Genomic DNA, 12,126 nt, shown 5'->3' with positions numbered 1-12,126 from the left:
GAGATCGGTTTGCTCATCCTTTGTATAAATAGCAAAATAACCAATGAGGCTTTTAAAGCTGAAGAAAACCACCGGCTAAACGTAGAATAATGAACTTATCGATAGTCCAGCAGAGATGCTAAAACAAATGGCTGGGGTTTTCGGTTAAGGGATATTTTAGGGAATCCAAATAAAAAAAAACACAAAGCTGTATACACGTAAGAAGGGAGTTGTTATATTTTATTACTGAGATTTAATGGGGTTGTAAAGGCTTTGCATAAAGGTGAAAAACCTTCTGCATGCAGTGCCCCCCAATGCTTACCTGAGCCTCATTTTGATCCAGCGATGTGCGCAAGAGCAGCTACTCTCTCAGCTCTCTTCCTTCTTATTGGCTCAGACACAGCAGGGGGAGCCATTGGTCACGCTGTCATTTACAACCAGTCGGGGGGGGGGGCGTGGGCTGAGCCCCATTTTGTGCTTCAATGAACAAACCCAACAGGCTTGGGAGCGAGCATGCAAAAGTGCCCCCATAGCTAGCAGCTTGCTATGAGGATACTCAGCAGGGGGGAGGATCACTCAGCAGGGGGGAGGAGCCCTCAGCGCCACCGGGGAACTTGAGGAAAGAAGGATCAAGGCTGATGTGTGCAAAACCATTACACAGAGCAGGTAAGTATCACATGTTTACTATGAAAAAAAAAATGTATCACTTTAAACCCCCAACTCCAGGCTCCCCCCTTACTCAACCCACCCCCATGCTGCCCTGCTGGCTGTAAATTATACGTTTATTTTTTACTCACCCTTTTTGAAGTCTTCAGGCCAGTCATAGGACATTGCAGGGTTCTCCTTATGTTCTCCTCTTCTCCAGGTTAAACAGTCCTGACCTATGCAGAGGGAGGGGCTGATGTGATGTCAGCGCTATTCTCTACACTGGTGAATGAAGGGAACCATTGGGATATCCCCTCAGGGGTGGGGTCACTGCATTCACAGTAGAGTATGCTGTGTGTGATTCAACGTGGAAGACCAAGGACATCTTGTGACCAAGAAGAGGTGCGGTTGGGGACAACTGTGAGCATTGCATGGCTGTTTATTTTTTTTAAAATTAAAATAAAAAAAGTTTAGCCTGGAGTTGATCTTAGATGAACTCCCACACATTTTTTTTTATTAGATTGGGAAAGGGTTAGAAGCTCTTTTATGCATTTATTGCCTTCTGTGACCCCAAAGTGAAAGGAAAATTCCCCCCTCCTATACAAAACTCAGATGTTAGAAGAATTCCCATATAAATGAATATGAATATGTTTTACCTAAGATTCTGAAGCTGGAGGGCTGATATTAGCAAATTAACTGATCTTTGCAGCCAGACACTCAGAACTATTTAGTGCAATCTGCTGTTGTATTGACAAGAAGCTCACTGTTCATGGAAGCAGAACTTATTCTCATTCAGGTCTGCTTTTTGAGGAGGAATAGTCCGGTATTAGACTTAATATTCAAAATATGTACAGACTGTTAGAGCCACCCTATGCTAGGTATCTCTTATGCAAATACTTCTATTTCATCCCCAGTACTACTCTGTACAAATGGTGGTATTTGTGGTATAGAGGCACACACCCTGATCTGCCACCAGTGGCTGTCCAGTGCAGCTGTCAGCACCAGGACACCCAGGCCCCAAGACACCCATGCCCCAGGACACCCAGGCCCCAAGACACCCAGGCCCCAAGACACCCAGGCCCCAAGACACCCAGGCCCCAGGACATGCAGGCCCCAAGACACCCAGGACACCCAGGACACCCAGGCCCCAGAACACCCAGGCCCCAAGACACCCTGGCCCCAGGACACCCTGGCCCCAGGACACCCAGGCCCCAAGACACCAAGGCCCCAGGACACCCAGGCCCCAGGACACCTAGGACCCAGGACACCCAGGCCCCAGGACACCCAGGCCCCAGGACACCCAGGCCCCAGGACACCCAGGCCCCAGGACACCCAGGCCCCAGGACACCTAGGCCCCAAGACACCTAGGCCCCAGGACACCCAGGCCCCAGGACACCCAGGACACCCAAGCCCAAAGACACCCAGGCCCCAGGACACCCAAGCCCCAAGACACCCAGGCCCCAGGACTGTCATGCCATTCAGTTTAAAACTGTCAATAAATCTATACCTTGCTGTATATTTATGGGCAGTAGCAGACCAGGTTTTCTACTTTATTAGAAATGCATCTTTCACTTTCAAATGTTTTTGTTGTTTTAACAAAGTATTAGTGTAGGAAATGTATGCCCTATGCTGTTTGTTTACCTTACCTTGTAATGACGGACTCACATGTTGCGGCTGCAATTTGTAGTGTTCTAGCTGATTGATTCCCCTATGTCCATGTATTGCTACAGCTAGCCTGTCCCTATTCACCAAATTTTCTCTATTATGCAATTGTACTAAATCTTGTGCAATAGTTATTGTTTTTTCCCATATGCAGGATCATACACAGTGATATGCCTTCTGTAGACCTAGCTCTACTCCTAGGAGTCAGGCAGTAACAGCCAGCAGGACTGTTGCTTCAGATAGGTTGGAGCCATTAGGAGGAGTATGATTGTATACAATAATTCGGAAAGCCATATAGAAAATTTAGATCAATCCTTGTTAATGACCAAAATCTCTCATTATATTCATTTTGATAATACGGAGGAAAGAGTTCATGAAACACATAGTTAACATTTTCAATTTTAGCTTTTACTTTTGTCCACAGAGAATGTTTCGTGACAGTTCTTTAAACAGACCTTCTGAGTATATGCAGGATTTCATGCTTCTGTTACCCGTGTCCAGACTGAAATGTTGGTGTCTGTCCAAAATATATTCAACATGCAGAAAGTTCTTCTGTGCGCAAGTCTATTAATGGGCTTTAAAAGCCTCAGAAATTTAATTTAGATTTCCAGTTAATATATGGACATCGTGCTTATAAAAAATGAAGACTTTCCACTCTTCCCATGCATTATGAGAAATCCATTACTGTATAATATTAAACAATCCAGAAGGCAGTAAAAACAACTTTTCTCTTCAAATTAAATGGCTTCAGTTTTTTTAAATTCACTCTCCTTACCAGATATGACTGGTGAGAAACACAAAGCCGGATTGTCAGTAAGTGTGTTAGACAATCCATTGGCAGCATTTCCAAGAGGTTCAATACACTCTGCTGATTGTACAAGTCAAATTATAAACTATTAGCAAACCTCCCAACTTTTTGAGATGGGAAGGAGGGACACCTATTAGCAAGAGTATGTAGGCATAGGACACGCCCCCTGCCACACCCCCTTAAAATAAGAAATATAAAAAAAAAAAAGATTTGTTAAACTCACAGGTTTTTTTTAACAACCATTTTTCCTTAACCATTTCTGGACCAGAAGATTTTCCCCTTAACCACTTAAGCCCCGGAAGATTTTACCCCCTTCCTGACCAGGGCCTATTTTGCGATTCGGCACTGCTTGACTTTAACGGACAATTGTGCGGTCGTGCGACGCTGTACATAAACTAATTTGACGTCCTTTTTTTCCCCACAAACAGAGCTTTCTTTTGGTGGCATTTGATCACCTGTGCGATTTTTTGATCATGCGCTATAAACAAAAAAAGAGCGTAAATTTTCCAAAAATAACAATATTTTTCACATTTTTTTTATATGAAATTCCCCCCAAAAAATGTAAAAATCAAATTTTTTTAACATTTTCGGCCAATTTGTTTTATGCTACATATGTTTGGTAAAAAAAAATCACAAAAAGCGTATTTTGATTGGTTTGCGCAAAAGTTATCGCGTTTACTAACAAAGGGAAAGATTTTTGTCATTTTTTTTTTTTAACGCGTAATGGCGGCGATCTGCGATTTTTTTTTTCGGTACTGCGACATTTCGGACCGACAGATCGGACCCTTGACTGACATTTTTGACACTTTTGGGGTTACCAGTGACATTTCTACAGTAATCAGTGCTTAAAATATGCACTGTTACTGTAAAATTACACTGGCAGTGAAGGGGTTAACTTTTTTTGAGAGGGAGGGGTTATGTGTGTCCCTAGGGGGCGTGATTCTAACTGTGATTGGCTGTGGCTTGAGGTGTATGAACAGTGATCAACGGTCCTACATAGTAGAACCGTATGATCACCATTCATACACAGGGGAGAATGACAGGCGGCTTGTTTACATTAGCCGCCTGCCTTTCTCCCTCTGCACCGACGATCGCCGAGTGACCGGCGGACATCGGGTCCGCCGGTCACACGCGCGGCGGGGTCCGTGACCGCGCAAGAGCGCGCCTCCGGGGGCGCGCGCGCGCTCCCTAGACCTCAGAGGCTAGTGACGTAGTACTACGTCGCTCTGCCTGTGAGGGGCTGACCGCCGCAGTAAATAGTCGTGCGGCGGTCGGCAAGTGGTTAATGACCAGGCCCTATTTTGCGATTCGGCACAGTGTTATTTTAACAGACAATTGCGCGGTCGTGCAATGCTGTACCCAAACGAAATTTACATCCTTTTTTTCCCCACAAATAGAGCTTTCTTTGGGTGGTATTTGATCCCCTGTGAGATTTTTATTTTTTGCGCTATAAACAAAAAACGAGCGACAATTTTGAAAAAAAAAAAAAAAACGATATTTTTCACTTTCTGCTATATAACATTCAGCCCCCCCCCCCCCAAAGAATTCAAAAATCAAAATTTGTTCTTAACATTTTAGGCCAATTTGTTTTCTGCTACATAGTTTTGGTAAAAAAAATTGCAATAAGCGTATTTTGATTGGTTTGCACAAAAGTTAGTCTACCAACTACGCAAAAGATTTATGTCATTTTTATTGGGTTTTTTTTTGCTAGTAATGGCAGCGATCTGCGATTTTTTGTGGGACTGTGACATTGCGGTGGACAGTTTGGACCCCTAACTGACATTTTTGACACTTTTGGGGGAACCAGTGACATTACTACAGTAATCAATGCTAAAAATATGCACTGTTACTGTAATAATGACACTGGCAGGGAGGGGGTTAACATTGTGGGTGATCAAGGGGTTAAGTGTGACCCTAGGGGAGTGATTCTAACTGTATGGGGGTTGGACTTGGGAAGTGATCATAGAGACATGCGTTTCTATATAGAAGGATCACATGAGCTCTGTGATCACCTCAGGGAGAAGGACGGACGTCTGTGTTTACATCAGCCGGCCGCCCTTCTCTGTCAGAGATCGCTGGTGTCAGGTGGCAATCAGAGCCGCCTGACACTCGCACTGGCTTCCTCGCTGACGATCGGGGGCGTGCCCCCTAGCATACATGCCAACTGTCCCGTTTTTGCTGGGACAGTCCCGGCGAATAGGAGCCTGTCCCGGGTAATTTATATTGTCCCTGGAAGTGCTCATTAATCGGGCTGCCCGTAAATGTTACACAGAAGTAGTGCAGCTGAATGGGAGAATTATTCCAACTCTGCTACTAAGTTTGAAATTCCCTTTTTAATTTCCTGTAATTCTCTCTATATTGAGTAGACCCGATAATCTGATAATAAGTATTATATGTATTGTGTATAAGTATTGTATGTATAGAATAGTAATTATGCGGAGGGGCGGGGCTTCAGGGAAGTGGGTGTGGTAAGTAATTGATAGCTGTGCTGCAAAGTGTCCCTGGAAATTTTTTTCAAATGTTGGCAACTATGCCCCTAGCGGCCTTCAGGCGAGTGACGTAGGTCTACGTCGTTTTGCCTGCCCGAGCCACCCTGCCGCAGTAAAAAGGCGGCGGGTGGTCGGGAAGTGGTTAATATTGGCTTTTGAAATTTACAAATGAAGCAATTTAGACATTGGATGAAAGGTTTAGCCCTCGGAAACACTTTTTGAAAGATAAATAGTACATTTTATATACAACTATATAGATCAGACCAAATTGAGGGACAAATGAGGAGGAAAGAGGGACAGAGGAACATTGGTCTAAATCAGGGACAGTCCCTCGAAATCAGGGACAGTTGGGAGCTATGCATTAGCATACACGGAACTCAAATTAATTAAAATTTTTATGCATACCAGACTTCACATACAAATACATCACCTCCGTTTAAGAGCCGGTTCACATTGGTGCGATGCGAACCCTGCGAATCCACTGCGGATTCCCGCATCACAACCGACTCGCAAGCAGTTCACACTGCCATATGCAAATTTCTGGGGGTGTCAATACAAAATTAAAGCAGAGTTCCAGCCTCGGGGGTCAATTTGAGCTAAAAATACCCCCGGGACAGTCAGGGCTAGTACATTCCATAATGGATAGCCTCTGAACTGTCCCGGGTCGCACTTACCTGTAAGAAGAAATACTTACCTTGAAAATTTCTTCTCCAGTGCTGCCATCTCAGGTGTGGGCAGCTGAAGCCGCAGCGTCCCTCTTCGTGACGGAGTCCAACAATGCACTGCACCGGCCCCACTTGTCACTTCCGGTGCAGGCGCGGCATCCCTGCACAGTACTGTTCTGGGGAGTCGGGACAACTAAAAATGTGGGTTTTTCTTTTACTTTCCGTTTTATCGATAATAGTAAACAGGGCAAACCGAGAGAGTGAAGCTCCATAACGGGGATATAAACGGCTAAAAAAAAAAAAATGCCAGATGTTCTAACTCTATCTATCCAAAACAAAAATCTATATATATATAATGTTGCCTTTAGTTATACTTTAGCTTGCTAAAAGCACTGTGTATCAAACTTGTTGTGTATTGTTTTATTTAAAACTGCAGCGTTAAAAATATTGACATCAACTTTTGAAATAAAAATAGCATGTTAGGAGAAGTATGGGATTTCAAAATAATAACATACTCCTCTAGGTGGATGCAGCATTGATCCTCTGCTGCCTCTACACTGAGAACTGACCAATCATGATCGGTTCTCTGCTCTGCCCCTCCATCACTCTCTGAAACGCTGGGCTGTGGAGGGAGCGGGAGTGGCTGGCTCAGGCTCTCAGTGGCCATCATCACTCTCTGTAGCACTGGGTTGTGGAGGGAGCGGGAGTGGCTGGCTCAGGCTTTCAGTGGCCATTATCCCTCTCTGGAGCGCTGGGCTGTGGAGGGAGCGGGAGTGGTTGGCTCAGGCTCTCAGTGGCCATTTTCACTCTCTGGATGGGCTGTGGAGGGAGCGGGAGCGAATGGCTCAGGCTCTCAGTGGCCATCATCACTCTCTAGAGCACTAAGCTGTGGAGGGAGTGGGAGTGGCTGATTTAGGCTCTCAGTGGCCATTATCACTCTCTGGAGCGCTGGGCTGTGGAGGGAGTGGGAGTGGCTGGCTCAGGCTCTCAGAGGCCATCATCACTCTCTGGAGCACTGGGCAGTAGAGGGAGCTGGAGCGGCTGGTTCAGGCTCTCAGTGGCCATCATCACTCTCTGGAGAGCTGGGCTGTGGAGGGAGTGGGAGTGGCTGGCTCAGGCTCTCAGTGGCCATCATCAGTCTCTGGAGCACTGGGCGGTGGAGGGAGCTGGAATGGCTGGTTCAGGCTCTCAGTGGCCATCATCACTCTCTGGAGCACTGGGCTGTGGAAGGAGCGGGAGCGGCTGTCTCAGGCTCTCAGTGGCTTTGCTGAGAGGCAGAGCCAGCTGCTGGTCCAGGCATCTGGGCGGATCCTAACATTAAAGTTGGAATCCCTCAAGAGCCTGGCCCAGCTAAGTGAAGTCAGCCAACAGTAGATTTTAGCCCTCTGTTTGCTGAATGTAGGTCACAGGAGTTCAGAACGAAGTGCAATCCTGTGATCCTCAGGATAAGTAGGGCCAAAAGAGTTTTAGCCCTACTTCATTGTTAAAACTAATTTGTGATGTTGGTGTTTGGTTTCAGATCTACTTTACACTATAAATCCTGGCAACAAGTATTTATAATACAAAGTAGATCAAGGGTCAGAACAAGTCCACCTCCCTTTTATATAAAAGTGATCTGGGCCGACCACACAATCACTGCCAGAGACTCATCCTTGTTTGACATCCAACTCTGAAATATAATTTGAGATACGATACATTTTTTTTTTTTTTTTTTTGTTACATTCTGTGACTGATGATATTTGGTACTTGGATTGCCTATTATTGTCATGGACTTTCAACCACTGTTTGAGACGTCTGGAATTTTTGGATCTTTTTGGCTATTAATAAATATGTTTGTGGAAAGTAAGTCAGCAGCTACAATATTTGTAGCTGCCGACTTCATTTTTTTTTTTTCATACAGCTTAAAATTCCTTTTTAAAATCACTTTAAACACTGTTTGTTGACTTGTGACAATTCTGTCTTTAAAACTTGGACTGGGAATACATTTCTCCAAAAAGTTATTATTTTGAATGTCTTTTCTGCATTATGGGGTTTAGTAAACTTTGATTTCTTTGCTTTTTGTCAAACATAATCAATCATCTGTTCAATGGCTTAATGAGAGTTGGAAAGCATTTGTTTAGCATAACATTTTTTTAAAATCTTTTTTTGTTTTGGCAGGCAGGGCAACAGCGCTGGTGGGAAACTGAGATTTCAGTGGAAGGAAATATTAAGAGAGGAGAGCTAATTACAAACAATCTAACTAAACTTGTGAAGCCAGAACCATATGAGATCCGCCTAACGCCTATCAACAGATTTGGAGAGGGAGACTCGGCTATTCGAATTATCAAGTATAGTGGTAAGTAAATAAATGATGGTTGTGTGTATGTATATGTGTGTGTGTGTGTATATATGTGTGTGTGTGTGTGTGTGTATATGTGTGTGTATGTGTGTGTATATATGTGTGTATGTGTGTGTATATATGTGTGTGTGTGTATATATGTGTGTGTGTGTGTATATATGTGTGTGTGTGTTTGTGTCTGTTTACGTGTGTGTGTATGTATGCGTGTGTGTTTGTTTGTTTGTGTATGTATGTGTGTGTGTGTGTGTGTGTGTGTATGTATGTATGCGTGTATGTATGTGTGTGTGTGTGTGTGTATGTATGCGTGTATGTGTGTGTGTGTGTGTATATATATGTGTGTGTGTGTGTATGTATGCGTGTGTGTGTGTTTACGTGTGTGTATGCGTGTGTGTGTGTTTGTGTGTGTGTGTGTATGTATGTGTGTGTTTGTGTGTATGTATGTGTGTGTGTGTGATGAAAATGGACAGGCGGTCCGTTTTCATCCTATCTCCCATAGAGGAGAGCAGGGACCTGACAGGTCTGTCTCTGCACACAGAACGGAGATGGACCTCTCATCTGCCTGCTCAGCGGGGGATCGGCGGATCGATCCCCACTAAGCAAAATGAAGTCCGCCGGGTGGAAAGCATGTGTGAAAGGACCCTAACTGTTCATGTGAAAGGGGCCTAACTGTCTTATCTCCGTTCCCTGACAGACAGTATCTGTGAGTGAGAGAGCTGCAGCTAACAGAATAATGATTATTGCGTGCACTGGGAATTATTTAACTCTTAATTAACCAGGACATGCCCTTATTTTACTACTTAACCTATTAATTTCAGTGATCACGATGTATAAGCACTATTTAACAGTTTCTCCTGTTCCATGTTACTATTTTAAATAATTTCTTGGAAAAAAGTTATTATACAGCACATATATACATTGCTATCTTTTAGGGTTTACTGTTAAAAAATATATGTGGTTTAGGTTAAATCTATTTTATTTTTAGTTTTGGTTCACATTGGTGCGATGCGGGAACCCTGCGAATCGACTGCCGGTTCCCGCGTCGCACCTGACTCGCAGGCAGTTCACACTGCCATATGCAAACTGCTGATAGTTTTAATACAAAGTTAATGACACCCCCAGATCAGTTTGCATATCGCAGTGTGAACTGTCAATTCGGACAGGAATCAGATTCTGGTGCAGATCAAAAAAGGGTCCTGCGCATCTTTGGTCCAAATGCGATGCAAATTCAGCCATGCAATCTGTAAAGAGTGTAATCTGACATCGCATGTGATTTGCAAAGCAGTGCAGAATTGCTAGCTAGTTATTCAACACCTAACATTAATAGGGCTATATATCACTATATCTTATAAATTAAAATTTGTAACCTTTTATAATTTAAGATGAAGGAGATGTTTTTCACACATGGTTTTAATTTCTTTTTTTCTTTCTTGCTTTTCAGCTCCAATTAATCCTCATTTACGTAAGTACCATATATTCAAATTCTGCAGGATTATTACTAAATTATTGTTGTTTATAACTGTAACTGTGAAATTCATTTAATATGGATTTTCTGGAAAACTGGTGTGCAGTCATGTGGAGGGGGTTGTCACCACAGAGACATCTGCAGATACAGATTTCACACTCACTGCTGCCTGCTGCAAACATTTGGTATTTTGCTTCAACCTTAACCATTGCAAAATAATAGTTAAGGTGAAAAGGGGGGAAAGGAGTTATTTGGGGAGTTGATTAGGAAAAAATAATAGTTAATATGCATTCAGTTTTATTTTTATTTTATTAATTTGTGAGGTTGCCTTAATTTCATACCTCCCAACATTCTGAGATGGGAATTACGGACACCTATTAGCAAAAGAATGTAGGTATAGGACACACCCCCTTTTTCCTTGTGTTGTGCAATAAACAATTACAAATCAATCAAATATTTTAATAAGAACAATATCAAAAAGAATGTAAAGTAGAAATCTGGTCAAAACCTAACTAAAGCCTCGTACACACGCGTCGAAAATCGGCAGAGAATTTTCGTCCGACGACTGATCTGCCGATTTTCGGCTTGTTAGTATGATGCTTCCGACAACCGACTCTGACTTTTCTGCCAAAAAAAATCTGGTGTGCAGGCTATAAAATTTTTGTCAGCCGTCAAAACACGGCCGATTTTCGTGCAGTCAGTACAGATTTCGACAGGGAAAAATCTAATGAGCAAGACTGGGCATGCTCAGAGAAGAAAGAACACAAAGAAAGCAAACCAACACATGACATCACTTCTGAAGTAGAATTTTGTCGGGCGAGAAAATTTGTGTGCAGTCTAGTCACATTCCAACCAACAAAACACCACTTTGGACAAAAGACGGACGATCAGTCGGCCGATAATCGTTGCATGTGTACTAGGCTTAAGCTTAAACCTGCTCCCTTAAACCCGCTGCTTTAGAAATGTGTTCATTCAAGATACATTTTTGATCCTGCTCCTTCAAATTACCTCAGCACTGTTGTTAAAAACAGATGTTGATTTGACCCCACTAATGATTAGAAAATGGAACAATTATTTTAAGGCTAGGTTCACACTGATGCAGTATGATTTGAGTGAGTTTTCGCCCAGGATCACACTGAGGCCATTTTGAAATTGGCGAGTTCAGCTGAACTCGCACCATTTCAAGCTGGCATTTCAGTCCAACTTCGGGGGCGATTTCACAGACATCTGTGCGGGTTTCTGCAAAGATGTCTATGGAAATTGCCCCCCCCCCCCCCCAAATCAGCAAACGTAGTACAGAAACTGCAGAAGTCAGCGTTGCACCGATGTGCGATGACCCGCATCGCAGTGTGAACCAGGACTCATACAAAACATTTTTTAATTAAATTCTACTAGTGTATGGCCAGCTTTTATGTCCCAGGTCCTCAACTAGTTATGGCGCGACCTAGAGCAAGTAAGTAGATCAATAGTTCTAATTTAATAAAGCCAGTGGACCTGCATAACAGTCAAGCCACTAAAATTTCCAGAAGTTAGCCATGACAATCAATGTGTTTTGGTTTTGACATGTTTTCTTTAGCTTACAAGCCTAATAGAAGGTCATTATGTCTTTATTTCCAGTGGTAAGACATCCTTAGCTCCATTACCAGCGAAACCCGTGCACAGTAGAGGGGCAACCCTCTTTACTGCAAGATTGTAATCTCCCCAATAAGGACCCCTTCAATTATTAAGCATCTTTTTGAAGGCCTCTTCTTTTGTTCTGGCAATGGAACAGTCTATGGTATAGAAGTGAGCATAGTATATATATTGTATACATAAAGTAATGCGTCCCACCTTCTTTGATACCACCTAAGTGCTATCTAAGCTACCTGTCCCACCCAGTTAAAGTGAAAACTATAGTCAGAAAATGAAGTCCTGCTAGATTATTATTACTATACAGGATTTATATAGCGCCAACAGTTTGCGCAGCGCTTTACAATTTGAGGGAAGACAATACAGTTACAATACAGTTCAATACAGGAAGAACTAGAGGGCCCTGCTCGTTAGAGCTTACAATCTAGAAGACTTCAGATTGGCCCATT

General features: G+C 43.2%; 1 protein-coding gene across 2 annotated transcripts in view; it reads left to right on the top strand.

Annotated features, from left to right (window-relative positions):
* MDGA2 (MAM domain containing glycosylphosphatidylinositol anchor 2) overlaps positions 1–12,126 on the top strand; it is a 1,055,744-nt gene that overhangs the window by 976,478 nt on the left and 67,140 nt on the right. For both annotated transcript variants that reach the window (XM_082275762.1, XM_082275761.1), the window contains exons 11-12: positions 8,406–8,583; positions 10,025–10,045. In XM_082275762.1, coding sequence (XP_082131888.1) covers positions 8,406–8,583; positions 10,025–10,045 — 199 coding nt within the window. The remainder of the gene's footprint in view (positions 1–8,405; positions 8,584–10,024; positions 10,046–12,126) is intronic.

Source organism: Pelophylax lessonae, assembly GCF_965119305.1.
Source record: "Pelophylax lessonae genome assembly, chromosome: 13".
Classification (NCBI taxonomy): Eukaryota; Metazoa; Chordata; class Amphibia; order Anura; family Ranidae; genus Pelophylax; species Pelophylax lessonae.
The sequence above is the reverse complement of the archived record's forward strand: the minus strand, read 5'-3'. Positions and strand labels throughout refer to the sequence as shown.